Here is a 22,253-nt window from a genome sequence, read left to right on the forward strand (position 1 = left end):
TTTATACATCTCCAGTCAATAAAATTAGGCTATACAAGATATAGGATTTTCTAGAAAAAATAGCCCATTCTATGATTTATTTATTAAGAATACTTATATCCTTCTTTATAGTTCCAAGAGGCTCTTACATGCAACATTTGAAAGATGCTCACAATAAACTCACTCATGTCTAGTACAGGAACAGAAATTACATGGTGTCAGTCTAGTGCCAGGATTATTCAAGCAGCATTTCCTGCCTTCATGCTTGCACATCCCAGGTGTTGCCCTTTAGCCATGGTCAGCAGTTCCAGGGCTGGCACCAGCATCTGGCTTCCTTGGGCAACTGCTGGTGCTACAGCAGGGCCCTTGCAGCATTGCTCAGAGAGCTGCCGCCACCAGGGAAGCCCAAGAAAGTTGGTGGCACTGTCCAAGGCTCCCTCAAACCTGGAGCTGGCCCTAAGCATGTCCTGTGAGGCAAGGAGTGGGGTTGAGCATTCTGCAACACACAGTGTTTATGCACTTAGTGCAATTTGATTTAAATGAGTTAAGACTGCACAGTAGCAGTACTTGGCTGACTGAATTCCAAAGTATTGATTAGTTATAAATTTAGTTTAAGACACCCATACTGGAACATGTTCATGAGAAAACCGGCATACCTTTCTTTCATTAACTGATAAAGGTTCTCCTTCATGTATTCAAATACAAAGTACAGATGATCATTTTCTCTGATAACTTCTTTCAGTTTCACTACATTGGCATGGTTGAGTTTCTTCAAGGACTGAAAACACAAGATAAGACTGTTAAAGACCCTACTGCAATCTTGGCTTCAAGGTGAGTGACAATGAATCCTTGTCCTAGAAATGTAACTTGAGATACTGCTAAATTTAGGTAGCTGGCTGTTAAAAAAAAAGTCCTGCCTTGTAGAGTTAGATAGGCACAATGTTCTCCTAGCCTTGTATGACGCATATGGATAAAGAGGATGTTTGTGCAAACTATTCTTCAGCAGCAAGGCAGTCCAAAGCCCTGAAAGAGTATGTGGCGTAGCCCAAGACAGGATCTGACCGTGGACTTTCAACTAAAGCTCTGACCCATGTTGAAGGGGTACAATGTAAACTCTGGATTGGGAGCATCTTCTCTTTGCATCTTTCTATTACACCCATGACAGAGTCACTAATTGCTCTCAGTAAGTCTCTTTTCCTTAATAAACAACGACAGAGGCTTCAAAGCTGCTCTGTTACAGAGGTGATGCTGCTAATGCTCATCTCTTTCAACTTCACAACAGCCCCAGAATGCAGGCCAGTAGCATTCCTATTTTACAGTCAGAGAAGGGACAAGCAGCTTGCCCAAAACCACCCCAATTAATTCATGGATCAGCTGAGACGTGAAGCCCATCAATGTTTCCAAAATAGCATTTTACATCCATATGACGATTCATGCAAATGCAGGTTTGTGAATGTGGAAAAGTCACATCAGATCTGGAGATCCACATAGCTTTTCCAGGATGATAATATGATCTGGATCCCAGACTCCTGGTGGATCCTATTCACAGAAGCACGATAGGAGAAGTTATATTCTGGGTGAATGACTGGCTACGAAGGTGGTGCCTACGCAAGAGATTTTGATTCTGGGACCATGGGCTATACTTCCTGGAAGATGGGCTGTTGGCAAGGGGCAGGTTGCATCTCACAAAGGATGGGAAGAATGAGTTTGGCCACAGCATGAGGAACCAGGAGGGCTTTAAACTGAATCCTACAGGGAAGGGAGATGTAAACTTGGGGGTAACAATGGATGAAGGCTCATGCACTGCAACAGAGAGAACAGCTCTAATAGCACCCAATAATAGTCTTCAGACACGTGTAGGGAGAAAGCCAGACTATGAAGCACATGGTCTTCGATGTCTATATACTAATGCCCAGAGTATGGGAAACAAACAGAACGAACCTGAACTCTTAATACAAGAGGGAAATTATGACTTGATAGGTATAACTGAGACTTGGTGGGATGACTCTCATGACTGGAATACAGCAGTTGAAGGATATAACTTGTTCAAAAAGAACAGGAGGAACAGAAAGGGAGGTGGGGTTGCACTGTATGTGAAAAATACATATCTCTGCACAGAAATACAGGAGGATGAGCTTGGTAGCCCCATCGAGAGCATCTGGATCAAAATAAATGGAGCAAAGAATAAAAGGAACCTGGTGGTCGGAGTCTACTACCAGCCACCCAATCAAGGAGAAGACGAGGATGAAACTTTTGAAAAGCAAATAGCCAATGTTTTAAGGAAGAATTATGTAGTAGTAATGGGGGACTTCAATTTCCCTGATATTTGGTGGGAGACAAATTCTGCAAAACATGGCCCCTCCAGGAAATTCCTGACTTTTGTGTCAGATAACTTCCTCCTACAGAAAGTAGAGGAAGGAACTAGAGGATTGGCTATCCTTGACTTGATCCTAACCAACAGAGATGACTTAGTGGATAAAGTAGCAGTTACTGGAACTCTGGGGGAAAGCGACCATGTTATACTTGAGTTCTTGGTTCTAAGGGAAGCAAAAGCCGAGTGTAGTCAAATGTGTACCCTGGATTTTAGGAAAGCTGATTTTAATAAACTCAGAAGAATGATCAGTAAGGTCCCATGGCAAGCGACTCTAACGAGAAAAGGAGTCCAAGATGGGTGGGAGCGTTTAAAAAAGGAAATTCTCAAGGCACAATTACAAACCATTCCAACAAGAAGAAAAGGTAGAAGACAACAAAAGAAGCCAATGCGGCTTCACAAAAAGCTTAGAGATGACCTGAAAACAAAAAAGGACACATATAGGAAGTGGAAAGAAGGCCAAGCAGCAAAGGAAGAGTACAGGCAGGTAGCACAGAATTGCAGGGATGGCGTCAGGAAGGCTAAAGCTGAGAATGAGCTGAGGTTAGTGAGGGATGCTAAAAGCAACAAAAAGGCTTTCTTCAGCTAAGTGCATAGTAAAAGACAGAGGAAAGAAATGGTGGTTCAGCTATTAAATAAGGATGACAAAATGATAACAAATGGCAAAGAAAAGGCAGAGGTGCTCAATTCCTACTTTGGCTCAGTCTTCTCCCAAAAGAGGGTCTATGACCCCCCTGGCAAAGGCGAAGTACAGGCTGAAGGGGCAGGATTGCAGCTTGAGATTGATAGGCATATGGTCAAGGAACACCTAATTACTTTGAATGAGTTCAGATCTCTAGCACCAGATGAACTGCACCCTAGAGTAGTAAAGGAACTGGAAGAAGAACTCTCAGAACCACTGTCTATTAACTTTGAGAAATCATGGAGGAGAAGTGAAGTGCAAGATGACTGGAGGAGGGCTAATGTTGTCCCTATCTTCAAAAAGGGTAAAAAGGAGGAACCTGGGAACTACAGACCAGTCAGTCTGACATCAATCCCTGGGAAAATTCTGGAGCAGATGATAAAGCAATCCATCTGTAAGCAGCTTGAAAACAACGCAGTGATTACTCGAAACCAACATGGATTTGTCAAGAACAAATCCTGCTCAACGAAACTGATCTCATTTTTTGATCAAGTCACCTCCCTTGTGGACTGTGGGAATGCAGTAGACATCATATACCTCGACTTCAGCAAAGCTTTCGACAAAGTGCCCCATGATATCCTGATGAGCAAACTAGCTCAAAGTGGGCTAGATGAAACAACGATCCAGTGGATCCACAGTTGGCTACAGAATCGGACTCAAAGAGTGCTTATCAATGGGACCTTCTCGAGCTGGGGAGAGGTAACAAGCAGGGTACTACAGGGCTCAGTCCCAGGCCCAGTGCTCTTCAACCTTCTTATTAATGACTTGGAGGAGGAGGTGCAGGGAATGCTGATCAAATTTGCAGAGGACACAAAATTGGGTGGGATTGCTAATACTTTGGAAGACAGAAACAAAATTTAAAGTGATCTTGATAGACTGGAGCACTGGGCAGAAAACAACAGAATGACATTTAATAGAGATAAATGGCAAGTTCTGCACCTAGGAAAAAGAAACCAAATGCACAGTTACAAGATGGGGGACATGTGGCTCAACAACACTACAAGCGAGAAGGATCTTGGAATTGTTGTAGATCACAAGCTGAATATGAGCCAACAATGTGATTTGGGTGCAAAAAAGGCCAGTGCCATTTTGGGCTGCATTAACAGAAGCATAGCTTCCAAAAGTAGTAGTTCCCCTCTACTCAGCACTGGTTAGGCCTCATCTGGAGTACTGTGTCCAGTTCTGGGCACCACACTTTAAGAAGGATGCAGACAAACTGCAGAGGGTTCAGAGGAGGGCAACAAAGATGATCAGGGGACTGGAAACAAAGCCCTATGAAGTGAGACTGAAAGAACTGGGCACTTTTAGCCTTGAGAAGAGGAGACTGAGGGGGGATATGATAGCGCTCTTCAAGTACTTGAAAGGTTGTCCCAGAGAGGAAGGCCAGGATCTCTTCTCGATCATGCCAGAGCGCAGGACATGGAATAATGGGCTCAAGTTACAGGAAGCCAGATTCCGGCTGAACATCAGGAGAAACTTCCTGACTGTTAGAACAATACAACAATGGAACCCATTACCTAGGGAGGTTGTGGGCTCTCCTACACTGGAGGCATTCAAGACAAAGCTGGACAGCCATCTGTCAGGGATGCTCTGACTTGGATTCCTGCATTGAGCAGGGGGTTGGACTCGATGGCCTTGTAGGCCCCTTCCAACCCTACTATTCTATGATTCTATGATATGGCTAACCCACATCTCAGCTACATATATTACCCCTACCTTCCTTGGCATTTACTTCCACTTGCTCTTCCTATCTGTTCTTTGAGTGCTCAGATCAGTCGCCTAGTTAAAAGGCTACCACCAGCTGGCTGCCCTTAGCTCATTCATCAACACCTCAAAAGGTTATACATTTCAAGTACTTCAAAGTAACCCTGCACAATTTTCAGGCATCTCTTGCAAGCACATGCAGCACAGGTTTCACTATATGGAAAGGCAGTTAAATACATTTTAGATAAAAGACAAAGTAGGCTTGAACACTGCATAGTCAGTTTAAGAAAAGAAAAATATGCCCTGATTTAAAATGCAAGTTCTCTGTACTGTAAACAGATGGAAATGGCAAGTACCTTAACCTCACGAAGATTCATGCATTCCTCCCAGGAATAAAATTTCCTCTTCATCCTGTGAAGCACAGAACAAGTCATTATTGCCTGCAACTTGACACCATTTGTGTTCTAGTTCCATCATGATGCAAAACTGGAGAAATAAATGGAAGCCCACAACAATCAGGGCTGTGCTTATATTGCAGCTAGGATCCAACAAACCGTGCAACTAGTTCTGCATGTCCAAGGGGACTTTGGCCTTCCAACAACAGCTTCCATCGCCACATTGAAAACCACTTTTTGGGGCACTGTCAAAACAGCAGATTCTGATAAGGTGCAAACATCAGCTGTTCAAAGTGTGGGGGCTAAAACAATCCCTGCCCCTGCCCCCGGGTATGCCCAAGCAGAAGTAAGTCTTTGGAAGTCAGCCCATATGCCAGGCCTGAACTTTCTGAACACCTCCATTTTTTATTTACCAGTTTTAAAACAAATAAAGCCAAGTTTATTGTTAAGAAGGAAGGTGGTGTCTGGTAAAGTCACAGATGCAAGAGCCCCTTACAGAATTATGCAAACTAAGAAAATGGTCTCCTTCTTTACATTTATTTTTAAAAATCACACAGTCCCGATTGTTAGAAGTTTGTTGTTGTTGAATTGGTTTCTGAAGAAGCATTGTTTAATGAGCTTCCTCTTTAATGAGCTTCCGTCATGTATTAAAAACGTGGTTGTTCAGGCAGGCATTTGGGGTTTAGGGTATTTTAGAAAATGTTTTTACTGTAGAATTTTATTGTTTTAAACTGTTTTATTGTATGCTGTACATCGCCCAGAGTGGCTGGGTGACCAGCCAGATGGGCGTTTAATAAATTTAATAATAAATAATAAAAAATAAATTGTTTTACATTATTATTTATTTTGGCATTTTAAGGATAGAAGAATATCTTTAAACTCTGAGCAGTACTGTCTTCAGTGGGAAGGATTCAGTCATTGAGTCTGTTCATTCCATATTTGGGAGATCCATAGACTGGCAAACACCCATTTGTCTAAAGCATTAGTATTTTATTAAATAATTTTTCACTTTTTATAATATGTATACACATACTGTACTGTCTCAACATTTCCCCCACCAAATGCAAAGTGTTCGCTAAACTCATTTCATATACACACAATGTTCATGCATGCACACATTTCCACTGCCAGCTTTCAGATGGAAACTAAACCAGAACAGCATATTATTCAATGACCCGCAGAGAGCCAGGTCATTAAAAACATAATTGTGAACCAGGAAATAAGAAGATCAGGGGATAAAATATCTGGGCAAAAAGCACGTGGCAAACACTGAAACTTGCCAAATGTAACAATGAAAGGTTGCTACTTTTGCAGTGTGCGTTAATTTGATGCCCTCCCTTCTGAAACAAATGCATTGCTGTCTTTACCCCCAGCCTGTTCATCCATTACTGTGTCTCTGAAGTACACTGTGAAACATCATACACTGTACATAAACAGCACATCCATGTCAATATTAGCCACAATCCTGTTACAAGCCATCTGGTCAACTGGGGAAATGAGATTACAATATAACAGCTGGTTATGGCCCAGACTTCATGAATTCTCTGCTAAAATTTTATATGTGTGCGTGCATGTATGTACGTACGTACACACACACACACCAAATTCTTCAATCTGTTTTCCAACCTGTATAAAATATGCAAACAACAGAATTTCTCATCTTAAGCATAATTTAGTCTGCAAATACTTACAATTTCCCATAATTTATTCTGGTTTTGCTAGCCACTGGCAGGAATAAGTTATATGGGGCAATGCAGCCCTACCCCCAAAATTCCACTGATATTCTGAGATTTCAAGAGATTTGGCCCACTTATTTTGAAGCACATCTTCCCAATCATAAAGGGAAGATTCTTTAAAAAAAAAAAAAAACAACAACACCAAAGCTGACATTCTCAGGAAATGGAATTCTTCACCCAATACCATGTTTTGCAGAATAGTAACACACAGCCTTGGCTGCGGCCTATCAAACAGGATATTTGTGTGACATCAAGCTTCTTTTGACTCCTCCAACCAATGCAACAGATTCCGTTTGACAGCTGGGTGGTTGGAAGCAACAGCCCAGCATCAAAGCAAGCAAAGTTTGAACCCACAAGCTTCACAGATGTCATAAATATGTGCAGGCATCTAAGGTACTATCCAGTGTTAGTCCTACGTAGAGTAGAACCATTGAGATGGGTTTACTCTATGTAGGACTAGCATTGGATACTACCCCAATGCTTAAATAGCACAGAGTTTAAAATGCCAACAACCCAAACATCCCTTACCTCTTAATGGCAATCAGCTCCCCTGATTCAATACTTCTTCCCAGGAGAACAGAACCGTATGTCCCATCTCCCAGCTGTTTGATAGTCGTATACCTATTCATGATGGGGGTCCTCCAGAATGCAAACTCATTTCAGACCATAGTATGCACTTGGCTGCTGAAGCATTTCCCCTCGGAGTAAAGCCAGTTTTTCCGGTGGCAGCACAAACACAAAGTATCCAGGACTGTGTGAGTGTTATCAGGGCTCATATTTTCAAGGATTGGCTTTTTGGCTGTAAAAATACAAAGAAGTGGTAACCATTTCCCAAGCCCAACTGCCTAAAGATGGACTTCCCTACAGTGTGGCTCATGATCATTATCTGTGTTTTTCTTGTTCTGCCTGAAAACAGAGCTATCAAATTATAGCTGACCTTTGTAGAAGAGTGTGTGTGTGCTATTGATAGATTGCCCACATGAACTACTTCCTGCAATTTATATTAGCACCAGAAAGTGATAGCATAAAGGTAATATAGTCACAAGAACATATAAATTGGAAAGATGGTTTCAGGAAAAAGTTGATTGATGACAAGAACTTAGTACTGTCAGTTCAGAACCTGATAGAAACGTGTACATTCATTGAAAATAATTTCGCACAGTATCTAAAACAGTCAAAAGCTACTGCTTCTTTTTTTTCTTTTTCTTTTTCAAAAAGACAGACCTAGAAGGAGATCAGACGTAAAGTGGAAAAGTTGTCCCAGTGTAACATAGACTGATGATTAATCTGATTCTGGGAGACTTAATATACTAGGATTATTAACAAGACCAGCTGCCCCTATCTGTTACAGAACAGAGATGAAAAAGAGACTTGTTACTCCCTCTCGCCTACCATCTGTCAATCATATTCTCTATGATTAAGTCAGCTCACTTACAGGAAGGTTGAATATGATCTTATCATATTCAAATGACACCGCACCCCTTGGTATTAAAAAAAAAAGGCTATGAGCAAAACAAAGCACTTGGAAAAGTCACATACCACAGTGTTCCTTTTCCTATACGTACAAGGAACTCCATGTCATCCTCCATTGTAAGAGATTAGCAATAGGTTCCTGACCCAGAACACAATGGATTTGCTGTGTAACTTTTCAACATATTTATCCAGTTGTCACAATGAATTCTATTTACTGAAGACATGTCTTCTTGTGGGTGGGGGATAGTAAGATAACAAGCAATTAAATATTTTAGATACTTAAAAAAAACACTAGCACTTGTTTGCCACCTCTCGTCTTTAAAGAGAAGGCTGTTAAAAAAACACATTGGCACCTTTCTTTGGAAGCATACTTATGTTATGAAAGTGTGAGTACAAAATGTTTGTTATAGAGGTTGCACACATCACTATTTAATTCTGATTTTGTTGATGAAATTGTGGATTAAGGCAATTTCTTATGCATTTATTCTCTTGTGAGATTTGTGTATAATTGCCCGTGTGTGCATGCGTGCATAGAGACAGGCTCTCTACCCAGTTAGAGCCATCACAGGGACTGAGGATGGGAGGAGATTTAACATGGCCACTATGTGGCAAGTGATCATCTGATTCCACCCACAGAGATGAAAAGGAATTAATGTCTTTCCCTTATTACTCAAGGTGGGGAATCCTTGCATAATAAATTGTCTTGGTCCAGCAATCTGCTAGCTCCAGCAATGCACGCCTAGAGTTGTGTAACTCACAAGGACCACCCAGTCACTTCAATGGAGCAGCAGCTTCACATACATGTCCCTTTGTGCACACATGGGACACCAGATAAAGTTAAAAGAAAACAGCTGTGCCCCTACCCATTTACTTGGGGAAAAGCCCCTTGGAATGCAATAGGATCTACTTCCAAGTAGACATGTAAAGGATGGTGCTGATGGTTTCTTATTCATCCAAGAAAGCTTTTGTTGTTTAATTTATATGAAGCAGCTTCAGAAATTCAAACTGGAATCTTGGTAAAGGAGTGCTAATGTTTAACATTAATGCGTAATGTTAATGTTTAAAGCACATATTTGAAGGATATAACGGAGACAGTTTAGTATTTGAATTCAAAAAATACTTTAAGAGATTAACACAAAGGTACAAAGTGTTACCATCTCAAAATTAATAAGCATGAGGTTAAATAACAAAACATTCCTCTTCATCATATTATTTAAAACCATGCAGGACTTCCTTTCTTCCCAGCCCTAAGCATATTTATTTACTTGAAAGTCCTCTTAATTTGAATGAGGCTTCCAAGTCTATATGATCAAAAGAGGGGTGTACTTTCAAGCCACACTCCTGTGGGCTTCAATGAGATCTCAGCCAAACCATTCTGGAATAAATGGTTTGTGAATCCCAAGAAGCTGACGGTCAAAATAGTTATATATACTCATGGGAAACTGGGATTTGGTGATGTAGCATGCCTCTTTGCAAGGGCAATTGTTAGAGAATGAAAAGAGGCAATGAAAAGAGAGAGAGAGAGAGAACGAACCCAATCCCATTGCAGACAAATGGTTAATTTGCATTAAGAGAAAGTCAAGAGAAATACAGAAGCAAGATAGTACCTGTTGTTTTTTAAATGGCTCAAAACCCAGGCAGACAAATGAGCTCTGGCTTACCACAAAGTGGAACAAAGTAAACATAATTACAAAAAATATTTCTAGATGAAGAAATATTCCAGAGATATTTTTTAAAAGAATGTTCTTCGAGGTTACTGTCAGTTTTACATAATGAGTACCATGAAACTTTTATAAGGGAAGACTGAAAGGCTGACATAGCTATATTCTGAATATTCATCTTCTTATAATAGTTGGGCTCAGGTATACAACTGCATTTAAGTCTTCCACCAGTGAGATGTTTTAAAGAAAAAGGGGAGACTGGAGATAGGTGGATTTCATGACATAACTGCAAGGTATACATCTATCTGGATTTTTACAAACACCATCCTGGTATTACTTGACTCAAAAAAAGTGACAGGTATTGATAATTAGTCCCAAGTACACTAGAGAAAGGTGCAGCTACAGCAGGGGTGGGCAACATGCGGCCTACCACGGCCATGTGTGCAGACCCCCCACTCTCTGCCACTGCTGCCAAAATCCCAGTAGAATCGGGCTCCTGACAACCAGCTGTTTGTCAAGCTGTCAGGAATGCACTTCTGCTCAAAAACAGAGCATGAGCTCCCTGCATGCCTTGATTCCAAGCAGAATAGCTGGAATTTTGGCAGAGGCAGTCACTTCCACTGGCAACAACCCAACTCCCTGGAAGTTGCCCACCCCTGGACCACAGGGACAATCTTCCAATTTTATTTTTGAATTCTAGGCAGACATAGATAACACAAAAACATTTAGTTGCTGCTGTGTCTCTTTAAAGCAGGCCTGCACAACTTAGGCACATCAAACTGAAAAGCAGACTACCAAGCCTGAACTATGGCCTGCTAAGTGTTTGACATCCTCCTTGTTTTTGCAGTCCTAGAAAGGCAGGAAAAACCTTGGGCTCTGTCTCCCCCGTACACGCCTGGTGGGTTCTGCTTGGCTTTGTGAGTCACAAGGAGGATCTCTACACCAGCCTAAAATCCTGCATTTAACATGGGGCTTTCTGCTTCCATTTTAAATGCAGGATCACAACGGATTCTCTTAACACACGCTTCCTTCCCCCCTCCTTTCCCCCTCATCTGAGTCTTCCATATGTTTCATTATACAGCCACTAGATGGTGCTGTGGTCTAGTGCCTCTTATGGCAAGGTTTCCTCTTTTCATGGAGAGAACTCAAGCAGAACTCAAGAACTTTAATTTGATAGCTCATTATCTCTGATCTTTTAAAATATGGAATAAAGGTCATTTAGTGCAGGAGATGCCCTGGAAGTTGATGACCTCATCTAAAGGACCCGCGAACCTCCGTGAGTAACCAATCTCAACAGCAAGATAAGCCCAAGGACTGCAGGGCTGCTTAAAACATCCCCCGTGCAGGCCCAGAGCAAAGCTGGTGAGGAGCTAAGACGAAAAGCCTGTAGCTAAGGTTCTTACTTCCAGCTATGATATTTATGAGAAAACCTAAAGCATGCTTACTTTTGAGGAATCCAGGATGGCATAAGAGGGTCAGTCAGAAACGTGCTGCTCTAGAAAAAGAAGAGGTGGACTCAATTATCAGATCTATGATAGCATTACTCAAATCAACAGCTCATTGACCTATTTCTGCAACAAATCTTTAGAATTAACATTTCCAACCAAGTCACTCCATAGATCCAACACACTAGAAACACGGACAGCACCTTTCATTATAAAATTATCACAGACTGGATTTAAATCAGCAAGAAAAAAGACTGATATGCATGTTTCCATCGATAGTTGCAAATATTTTCTAAACAGGTGCAAATCTGACCACTAAACCATATAAATTTAGAGCTAAAAAGAGTACTATTTTATATAGATTTATTATTTATATCAATATATGTGAAGGGATACTTTCTTTAATTGTTTTTAGATAACTCGTTCTGAAATTAGTAAATAATAAAGTTAACAGAATACAATGCTTAACAGATAACTTTGCTGGTTACCCGCATTATTCAGATTATTTTATATTAATCAAGCTATTTTGTAAGAGAAACTTAGTATTTACAATTTAAAAATACATTCTAATATTTATTATTTTTAAAAAACCTTATTCAATAGGCACTCGTATTAAAGCACCATCACATTTACATGCTACAGTATGTAAAAAAAATGTTGGCTTTACAGTAGGGGTGGAGAACTCCTGGCCATCCAGATTTTTTGAACTACAACTCCCATTATCCCTGACTACTTGGCCATGCTGGCTGGGGCTGACAGAAGTTGGCATTCAACATCTGGAGGGCCACAGACTCCCCACTCCTGCTTTACAGTCTTTCCCATCGCAGATATAGGCCTAATCAGAATGCTCTCACATGCGGTGACGTTTTAGGCCTCTTCTTACAACATCAAATGTTAACATTTAGAAGCAAAAACAGTTTTAAAGATTCAAAATGTAAACAAAGTTTCCACCCTTCTTTTGCTCCTTAGTCAGGCTCAAACAAATGACTCATTTCCTGAGGAATTTTAACAATAAACAAAACCCTGAGGATTAACCTGATTTTCTGAAGCCCTCCAAATCGGCTATGTCTGGAGGATGACATACACAGCATACATTAACACTCCAAAGGAAGTCTGTTAGTTCCACATGCAGCCTTTCAGGAGGTCTTGCAATTCTAAGAGAAAGAGCTCCTGTAAGGGGGTGGGGGTAATGCTCCAGAAACCAGTTTCATAGTCAGTACAAACCGTGCCAGCAGTAGCCGTAGATTCTTCCATCAGAAGGAAGTCAGAACTAAGACAGACCCATCGCACTCAGATGGGCAAGACAGCCGGCCAAGAGAAAAACACATACACACAAAAGAAAAATGCAGCCACATAGTAGGGACAACCGGGAGCTTTCCCTGGTGAAAACAACTCAGCAGCTCCCCCCTATGGCCTTCCAATAGGCAGGCCTAGAATATGTACGAATTTCATCCTCTTTTCTGGAAAAGGGGAGGATTGAACAATACAAGCAAGCTTAATTCGAGGCAAGGCTTACTAGGGCCACTGAGGGTTTAATAGCAAACATGTAACAAGAGGGAGAGGAACTCTGAACATAAACCAAGTGCCTTTTCTTCCCACTGAGTAATTACAGCCCACATAGTGGGGATTTGAAGGAACACTTGTCAGGTCAGTCAGCATTGTTTAGGCAGGCTGGAACCTTGACACCACACATTGTAGAAATTAAGCACCATACAGTGTGTATTCACATAGCACTATGCACATTGCTGTAGCCACTAATGTATAGGATGCTTTTATAGAGTAGCACAAGATGACAGGTTTCTGTCCCTAGGAACTTACAAACTAACACTCAACATAGGGAAGGCAAAGCGGGAGAGGAGGAAAATGAAGTTGAGAGTAAACACAGGACAAATTTTATTTTTTTATTTACAGTATGTTTATCCTGCCCCTCAGCCAAAAAGGCTCCAGAAGCAGCTTATGCATTTAGTTCAGCTCCGTGTATTTCAGCTTGGCTTTGGTAAAGAATTAGGAATGATAATGCAATCCTATGCATACTTACTTGGAAGTATGTCCCACTGTATCCTACTAAATGTGTTTAGGATTGCACTCCAACACTGTACGTTTTAAACTATTCTCTGCTTTTCTCATCTACAGGAATTGTATGGTGCAGAACACCATACAATTGGTGAGAGACCAAATTGGCTCATTGGACTCTACCAATGTAGCCTAGTAGCTAAAGAATGGCATTTAGTTGGTTCTAGGAGAGGGGTGGGGAAGCTCCAGCACTGCATGGAGGGCTCCTCATCCAGCCCCGTAAACTTCTGCTGTTATTTCTGATTAGAGATAAGAGGGTATTTAATGGCATTTAAACTTTAAATATCCTTCTCTTAAATACAATACATAGAAATGAGCAGTGCATTGCTGGCATGAAAGCTGTTGCACCAGGGCTTACTCCTGAGCAGACATGCATAGAATTGACCTGTGGCTTTTATGCTTGGTGGGAAACTGTCCAAATTGGTAGATTATATCTGATGTGGCCCACTGTGGGAACATAGGATGCTGCCTTATACTTGTCCGTGTAGCCCGGTATTGGCAACATTGACTGGCAGCAGCTCTCCAGGGGTCTTTCCAGCCCTACCTGGAGATACCAGGGATGGAACCTGGGATCTTCTGAATGCAAAGCATGTGCTCTACCTACTCAGCCACAGATCCACCTTGCTTTGTCTCCCCCCCCCCTGTACCCTTACACCTGCACGCTGCTGCAACACGGCATAGACCCTTCTCAAATTGGAATTTGGCCTCTGGCCCAAAAAGGTTTGCCACCCCTGTTCTAGGAGATATAGACAGCGTTCAGCTCTGCCACCAACTCATCACTCAGCAAGACTATTTTTTCCTTAACTTCCCTTCTGTACAATGAGAATAGCGCCGTTGATGTAAGGCCAAACAACTGAGATTGTCACGCACGTGTAACTAAGGCTGCCTTTATTTCTCCACTTACAAGGGAGAAAATACTATAGAACTAGTGGGATTTACTTCTGAGCAAAGATCCTTAGGTTCGCGCTGCACACGACATCCTTAGGTTTAAGGAAGGGATGATCAAGGGCTTGAAATTACGCGCAGCTCCGTAGCCTACGAACAGCCCGGACGAACCACAACGCCCAAGATGCGCCGCTAGGGGATGTTTCTGCAGCCTCCGAAGTTTTAACCCAGCCAATCACCATGCGGGTGGCCCTTAAAGCTCCCAGCGTTCACTGCGCCGCCCACATTTCCCAGCAAGGAATGTCACCCACGTGCGCATGCCCTTCTGAGAGTTGCAGGTTTCCTTCCCCACCCCTCCGAGTCTATGGTTCTGCGTCCTCTCTAGCTCAGCCCGTTGGAGAGAGCGCTTCCTTCCGGTTTGTATTTCTAAGCGCGTGCGCGGCGCCCCATCTAGCACCGCGCCTCGTCTGCTCCGTCCTGCCGTTCAGTTAGTGACGCTCGCTGGCTCGCGCGCTCGCAATCCGCTCCTGCCTCGCTTTTTGGAGGAAATGGCTGCCGTACGCCGCGCTCGCAGTGACTCCCGCTGCGTGGTTCGCTTCTCTGACCGAGAACTCTACTAAATTCTCTTCCCTGCTTGTTGCCGCTCGAGAGGGAGGGGAATAGGAAAACAAAAAGAGAGTCCGCGGCCGTTAGTCGCCAGCAGGGAGCGGTGGGGGTGGGCGTGTGCCAGCCGAAGAGGCCGCCCTCGTCCGAAACAGAAAGGGCGCCGCAGCCTGACGAGAGCGACCGTTGGACGGACGGCCCGGCTGCCACAGCTGCGGCCTCAGCATGGTGAGGGGCGGGGGAGGAGCGGCGGCGCGTGACGGGGCGGGGGAGGAGGGAGGGGGCTTGGCGCGCAAGCGCTGCAAGGGCAGGCGGCGTTCGGCCGAAGGCTGAACGGGTAGCGGAGAGGAGAGGCCGATCTGAAGGGGAGGGGGCGGTCGAACCTTTATTTTTAGTTAACGTATTTGTAGGCGGCCTCCGTCTTCCATCAGCTCGAAGTCCAAGGCCGCTTAAGTTGTTTTCCTCCTAAAATTCAGAACTGAAAATACAGTCTTAATTTAAAATGCGACCCAGCTGCAAATGATACGTTAAAAAGCATTAAGCTTTTAATTAATCAAACAGTGGCCCACGGTTGAAAGCTGCCAAAGTCTTTAGAACAGCCTTCCCCGAGCTGGCGTCCTCCAGATGTGTTGGACCACAACGCCTACACATCGGGAGGGCACCAGGTTTGGGAAGACCGCTTTAGTAAATAAAATGTTTTCATCTGGTGTCTGAAAGAAAGTGAAAAAGGTGTGTCAGGTGAATGAGTTTGGGGAGGAGGATTCCATGTTTAAGCTGTCAACAACAGAAATATATGCACTTCCCATTAAAGGACAGCATTGGGAGGAAGTTAATAACGGGAGACTTGGGCTTCCACGCCTGTTTTTAACCATGTTCTTTCCAAGGGAAAAATAAAATAGAAAGTCATCATGACAGCAAAAATACCAGTTGTTATTTTTAAAACCCCACTGAATCTTAAAGGAGAAAATACAGCCTTAAATAAAGAAATCAAATAATAATAAAAATCCTCTCTGATCAGTTCTCTTCCCATATAATTGGGTGCTGATGGATGTATATGAACAGTTGACTCTGTCCCACTTTCTAAGGAGTCTGTAGGCAGCAGCACAGCCTTGCAAATTAAATCTGGGGAGGATAACTAGTCCACAGAAAAGATTGGCTCACCTTCCTGAACATAGCTATGAGAGCAATCCTGAGGGGGTGGGGTGGGGGGATGAACTGACAGATCCTCCAGTGCTTCCAAAGCCCTGCCAAGCTTTTTAGTTTGGTGGATCTTTGTAAGTTGGTTCTTTTCTTTTTTTAACAGAAAACCTGTTGAACCAGCAGGTGCTATTAGCATTGTGCTAGAGACTGTATTAGCATAATGTAATTTACATTAGTGGTAGTGTCGACTGAATACTGCCCAAAGTTACTTGCGTCCATGACAACCTAGATTCAAAAGTTAGTGCAATCCCAATAGTGGAGGTACCCAGAATACCATCTAGTCCAGTTGTGTTGGATGAATTTCAGTTGTCGAAGCCCTCCAGTTGTGAACAAGGTGCTTGGTCATGTTCAGCCATCCACATGTGTACTTGACCTTGCCTTCTCTTGGTTTATTACATCCAGTAGGCAGGAAATGTCTGGCGGAGCCAAGGAGGTTGTAAATTCCTTTTTCAGAAGGAGTGGTGGTATAATCAGTAATCAGGTGCTCCTGAAGAAACGCAGGTGAACCTGGAACCTTCTGAATCCAGAAAGTGAAAACAACTATAGGTTTGCTGCTCACATACACTTCCTGGGCAGGGTGCTTCAGTGAGTTGTTGCTGATCAACTCCAGGCTCTCTTGGATGAAACTGACTATCTAGATATATTTAAATCCGGATTCAGGCTTGGATTTCGAACTGAAGCTGTCTTGAATTCCCTGTAGGTACCTGTGCTGGGTGAGGGATGGAAGTACGACCCTGTTGGTTCTATTCGAATTCTCAGAGGCTTTCAAAGCAATTGACCATGGTATCCTTCTGGATAGGCTGGGATGTGGGGGCACTGTACTGCAGTGTTTCCACACCTACTTGTATTGTTAACTCCAGAAGGTAGATAAAAATAAATGATTTTTTTAAAAACCTAAATTCAAAAAGTCAAGATTTTTTATTGTTAAAAAATCAAAGTATTAGCACAGTTGCAATTAAACCTCATCATAAAAATGCTAAACCTACATTTAGAGTCTCACAACAATGAAGTTACCTATCAATTAAACATGGAAATTCATTTCAGTTTTTCATCTCATGAAAATTGTGCTACCCAGTGCAACTACCACCTCTTGTTTCTTGAAAGTTCTGGACTTTCAGTTTTTGTGACTAAAATCACATTTGGAAAAACACAAGCTGGATAGGATTGTTGTTCTCTGCTTATGTGGTGGTGGAGTTGGGTCAAGCAAGGCAGAGGCATTAGTTAAGATAGGGAAACATAGCAGGGTGGATAAAAACTGGATTAAAAAAAAAATTACATTGGATTTATTACATTTTTAATATAAATACTAAGTTTCTTCTAAATAGCTAGACTAACATTCAATCATCTTGGGATAAGCATGTTAACTGTACAGTTACTCTCTAAACTGAATCGTGCCTCTGCTAGAAGCATTGAGTTAAAGTAGGCTTTTCTGTGGAAATGAAGAAACAGTCTGATCACTTCTCAAGTATGAATATCTAATTTTATCTACCAAACATAGGCATTTCATTTTCACCTGATGAATATAAACCATAATAGCTGCCCATTATCAAATCTAGCTTTGGCATATCAGTCATGGACATTTCATTTTTGTTTGATACTTTGTTTTTGTGAGGATGAGTGAAACAGAAAGGAGCAACACTGGAAAGAAAAAGACCAAAGAAGGATTGCACTGTTAAATTCAAACTGTCATGGTTGTTATGGGTAATGGTCATAAGAAAAACCCTATATAGTAATATTTAGAAGACATTCCCTCTGTAGCAGTGATCTTCACTATTTTTCAGGCTGCAGCCACTTTGGCTTCAGGAACCACCCCCAAGGGCCACTTGGGGAGCCTTTCCTGGATGGCCTCTCCCCTCATTCCTGGTCAAGTGGCGATGTACTGGACCTAGCTGGAGGCCTTTTCGGACCTCAACTTACCATCCCCCTCCATGTAGAAATGTGAAGGCCTGGACAAAAACCAGAAAACGTTGAAAAAAAAACTGTTTTTTCTCAGGGGTTTTCCCCAAGGGCTGTTTTTTCCCTAAAAAATTGAACAGCTTTGAAATATGAAATATTTTCTTTTCCACTGTAAGACAAGGTATTTATATATTGTTACCAAGCCTCCCCCCCCCCCCCGATTTCTAAAACCTGGGTAATAAGACTTCTATAGAATAAAGGATGTAAAAATGTCTGGAAATAATGAAACCATGGGGGGAAATGTTTTTTAATCCTCTCTGTAAGATTGTCAGTATAGTTATTTCTTCCATTTCTTATTAAAATTATTGATCCAATGTATCTTTTACTGATAGACATTTTGGAATGGTCCAAGTCATGTTCAGCTTCCCAAGATGTGAATAGAGACACCATATAATATGGAAGAAAATACACATTCCTCACAGTTTGGTTTTTTTTTACAGAATCCTGTGTTTCTGGACTTGTCTTTCTCTGCCTCCAGTTCTTTCTGCTTCTTCTGGCTTCTAGGATGATTCAGATGTTTTAGGGACTACTTGCTGAAGTTCCCTCTGGTCAGACATAAAAGTAGGAATCTAAAATATGTTATCTATAACTTCATTGGCTCATAAAATTAATCATTTTAGTATCTTAAACTTTAAAAATATAGCTTATTCAGACAACTACAAATTCACTGGATTTACTTTTTAAGTTTTCAAAAATGATAATTTTATGAGCAAACCATGTTATATATAATAAAACTTTAGGAACATAACTCAACCTGTTGTCCTCTAGATGTTTTGAGCTATGATGGCCAGCATTCATGACCATTGGTGATCCTGCCTGAGGCTGATAGGAGCTGAAGTCCAAAATATCTGGATGGCACCAGGTTGGGGAAGGCTGTTCTGAAGCAACGAAGTGACTTTAGATCTATAAAATAAGTATTACTTATTTTTCAATTTTCCCCAATTTTCTGTTCTGGAAAAAAACGGAAAAAAATGTTTTTTCCCTATGGCTTCAAAATTTCTGGAAATTTTACATCTCTATCTCGATGTCGTCCAAGCAATGCCTCAGTCACCAAGTCATCAGGCAGACAGGCAGGCAGCCTCTGACAGGCTCAATTGGCCCTTGGATTGGAATGGATCTTTTTCCCATAACTGAGAGAGTGCTCTGCTCTACTCAGGACTGAAGAATGTGCATGTGCAGGTCCATGCTCTCACTTGTGCACTCAGTTTCCTCTCCACCTCTAGCACCTGTGCAGTGCAGCACTGCCAGTAGCCTGTCACATTGATTTTTGCCTCTTGAGCTGCTCCCCCTTCCCAGCTAATTGAATGATTGCCCCTGTGTTCTTCCCCACCTTACAGCTGATGAATGGCAGGTTCCCTAATTTCCCACCCTCCTAAAGCTGATTGGGCAGCTGAACCACTGCTAAAGCAAGCAACAAATGAAAGATAGAGAATCTCTGCTGAGAGTGAGCAGCTACTGCAAAAAGAGTGAATGAATGAAAGAGGTGGAGAGCCGCACATGAGGTGATCAGGAGCTGCCAGTTGCCCTTGGGTCTTGCAGTGAAGAATACTGCTCTTTAGGTAAAAAAGGAGGCATTCAAAATATATACAGCGAGACAAAGATGCAAAGCCTGCCTATAAGAATGAAAGAGTGTAGATAATCAATTGAGTTGTAAATTAACATAGCTTAGGGATCAGATTTCCACCATTGTTCAAGAAATATATTAAGGGAGCAATCCTCTCCTAGACAGCATCTGGGAGACATAGGATTTTTTTGGTTTCCTTGGCTCTTGAGTCCGGAGCCAGGAAACCATGCTCCCCACCCCCTCCTCCTCATAGCTGTTACAGAACCATGCCAGCTTCCTCTCTGTGCTCGGAAAATGGAATGTGGAGATGGGGAAAGGGGAGTTCCTGGAGGAGGGGAGGAGACCGGGGCAGCAGCCATATGAGATATCCTATGGCCACCCCAGCTTCCTTCCTTCCCAAACCGTCCGCTAGATGGGCAGAATTCCCCATTTAGCTTAAATGCAGAGTGGGAGGCATAAGGTGCCTCCTGCTCTGCATGGGATACCAGTAAGCTTCCGAGTTTGGAGGCTTACTAGCACCCAGGGTGCATCACATAGGATTGTGTCCTAAAAGTTTCAGTGGGAAATTTGATTGAAATCACTGATTTTAATTGACTTGCTTATTTAAATCACTGATTTAAAATCACCTTGATTTAAATCAATTCACCCTGTCAGTGGTTGCTTTGACCCTTGGGAATTATGCTATGGGGTTCCTCTGGGCTCTGTTTTATCCCCCATCCTTTTCAGTATCTACATAGAACCACTGGGAGAGGTTATCTGGAGATGTGAGCTGAGGTGTCACCAATATGCTAGGCATCCAGTTCTGCCTCTCTTCATCTAATTCAGGTGAGGCAGCTGATGTTCTGAACCGGAGCTTAAGATAATGGTCTGGGTGAGGGTCAATAAACTGAGACTCAGTCCAGACAAGATGGAGATATTTATTTATTACTGCATTTCTACACTGCCCATTTACCCAAGATAGGGTGCTAGACTGCTAACTGTGACTGGCTGATGTGCTCATATGCCAGTAGTTTGCCATCTGCTCTGGCTTCTAGTAAGATTCCAGGACCAATTCAGAGTACCGGTTTTAACTTTTAAAGCTCTAATGAGCCTGGGACCAGGTTACCTGAAGGAACATCTACTCCCATATTTACCTACCCGGATCATCTGAGGCCCTTCAGGTGCCCCCATTGTTGCAGAACTCAGAGTCAGAGAGACCATGGAGTGAAGGAAAAAGAGTTTCTTTATTTAACGCGCGGGCTTAAGGCTGGAATCATTTCCAAAGAGCCAAAAGCCCCGATTTATATCAGCACATTGTTTTTATAGATATTGTGACACATAGGAAACGGCTCCTCCTCTCCCTCCCGTGTGGGGTTGCAGTCCTCAACATTTCTTCTCCTAGCACCATTGTTTATAATACAAGAACTGGGTTATAGGGTAGCCATGATAAGCAGAGAACAGAATAGAACAGCAGAGAACAAGATATACAATTCTATGACCTTAGCCTTTGTTGACAAGATAAGAAATTCCTGTGTCGCATCATCTTACAAACATAAATTTCAGAAAGCAAGAGCTCAGCAAGAACATGAAGCATGAGGCTGCATGAGGCTACTTAGTCTGACCCCCGATATGGCTGCTACACCATAAAATGAGGCAAGGTGGGTGGCTACAAGAGAGGACCTTTTCAGTCGTGGCACCCCATCTATGAAATGCCCTCCACAGAGAGGTTTGTCTGGTGGTTATGCTATGGTCTTCTTAGTTGAAGACCTTTTTATTGCCTCGGGCACTGTAAGAACTATTCCTAGTGCTTTTAGATCATTGCATTTTTATTCTGCTGTTGGTTTTGTTTTGGCTTTACGTGCTGTAGCGTTTTTACTGCTGGTTTTACCTTGGTTTTGTGTGTGTTGGTTTTAGTCATTGTTTTGTTCATATTTTCTGTTTTTAATGCATTAAAAGAGAACTTGGGTTACTGGGCAGTTTAAAACTACAATAAGTAACTAAATACATACATAAAAAACATATATGCCATATTTGCATATGATTCATACCACATGCTTGAATTTGGATTTAACTGGTAAACCAAGTTTTTTTTGTTTATATTACATTTATGTCCTGCCTCTCCTCCAAGGAGCTCAGAACAGCATAATGGCTCTCCCCATTTTATCACAACAATCTCGTGAGGTAGGCTACGCCGAAAGAGTGGCCAGCCAAAGGTCAACCAATGCGCTTAATAGCAGAGCAGGATTTGAACTTGGGTCTCCCAGACATAGTGCCAATACCAAGAGCTTTTGAAAATCCTATTAACGACTGTAAATAGTGTTTCATAAAAGTCCTATGAAAATGCTTCCATCTGTGGGGATATTTGCATGCATTTGTGATCTGGTGTTCTGTTGGTCCCAAAATAAACTGTGTATTACATTAGACATACATAGAAACTAAAAGCTATGAAATAACTCAATTCATGGGAATAGGGTGTTTAAGATCTTGTATACAAGATGTTTATGCTAATATTCAATACAAGAATCGTCATCCATTTTCAAATCTACT

General features: G+C 42.1%; 3 protein-coding genes across 3 annotated transcripts in view; 1 reads left to right on the plus strand and 2 right to left on the minus strand.

Annotated features, from left to right (window-relative positions):
- CILK1 (ciliogenesis associated kinase 1) overlaps positions 1–7,496 on the minus strand; it is a 29,623-nt gene extending 22,127 nt beyond the window's left edge. The window contains exons 1-3 of the mRNA XM_084826822.1: positions 7,396–7,496; positions 5,093–5,147; positions 636–757 (exon numbers count right to left, since the gene is read on the minus strand). Coding sequence (XP_084682948.1) covers positions 636–757; positions 5,093–5,147; positions 7,396–7,496 — 278 coding nt within the window. The remainder of the gene's footprint in view (positions 1–635; positions 758–5,092; positions 5,148–7,395) is intronic.
- Positions 7,497–7,526: 30 nt separating this feature from the next.
- LOC146359192 (uncharacterized) lies at positions 7,527–7,643 on the minus strand. The gene has a single exon (XM_084826823.1). The coding sequence runs from the start codon at positions 7,641–7,643 to the stop codon at positions 7,527–7,529; it is 117 nt and encodes a 38-aa protein (XP_084682949.1).
- A 9,187-nt stretch (positions 7,644–16,830) lies between these two features.
- FBXO9 (F-box protein 9) overlaps positions 16,831–22,253 on the plus strand; it is a 34,767-nt gene continuing 29,344 nt past the window's right edge. The window contains exons 1-3 of the mRNA XM_084811878.1: positions 16,831–17,070; positions 18,280–18,284; positions 19,666–19,722. Of these exons, the coding sequence (XP_084668004.1) occupies positions 16,928–17,070; positions 18,280–18,284; positions 19,666–19,722 (205 nt within the window). The 5' untranslated portion in view covers positions 16,831–16,927. The remainder of the gene's footprint in view (positions 17,071–18,279; positions 18,285–19,665; positions 19,723–22,253) is intronic.

Source organism: Heloderma suspectum, chromosome 1 (genome assembly GCF_057233095.1).
Source record: "Heloderma suspectum isolate Gila_16-S chromosome 1, 16-S_ref, whole genome shotgun sequence".
In the NCBI taxonomy this organism is placed as follows: domain Eukaryota; kingdom Metazoa; phylum Chordata; class Lepidosauria; order Squamata; family Helodermatidae; genus Heloderma; species Heloderma suspectum.

Excerpts from the sequence above, each read along its gene's own strand:
- LOC146359192 (XM_084826823.1), bottom strand. The coding sequence starts at position 7,643 with ATGAGCCCTGATAACACTCACACAGTCCTGGATACTTTGTGTTTGTGC.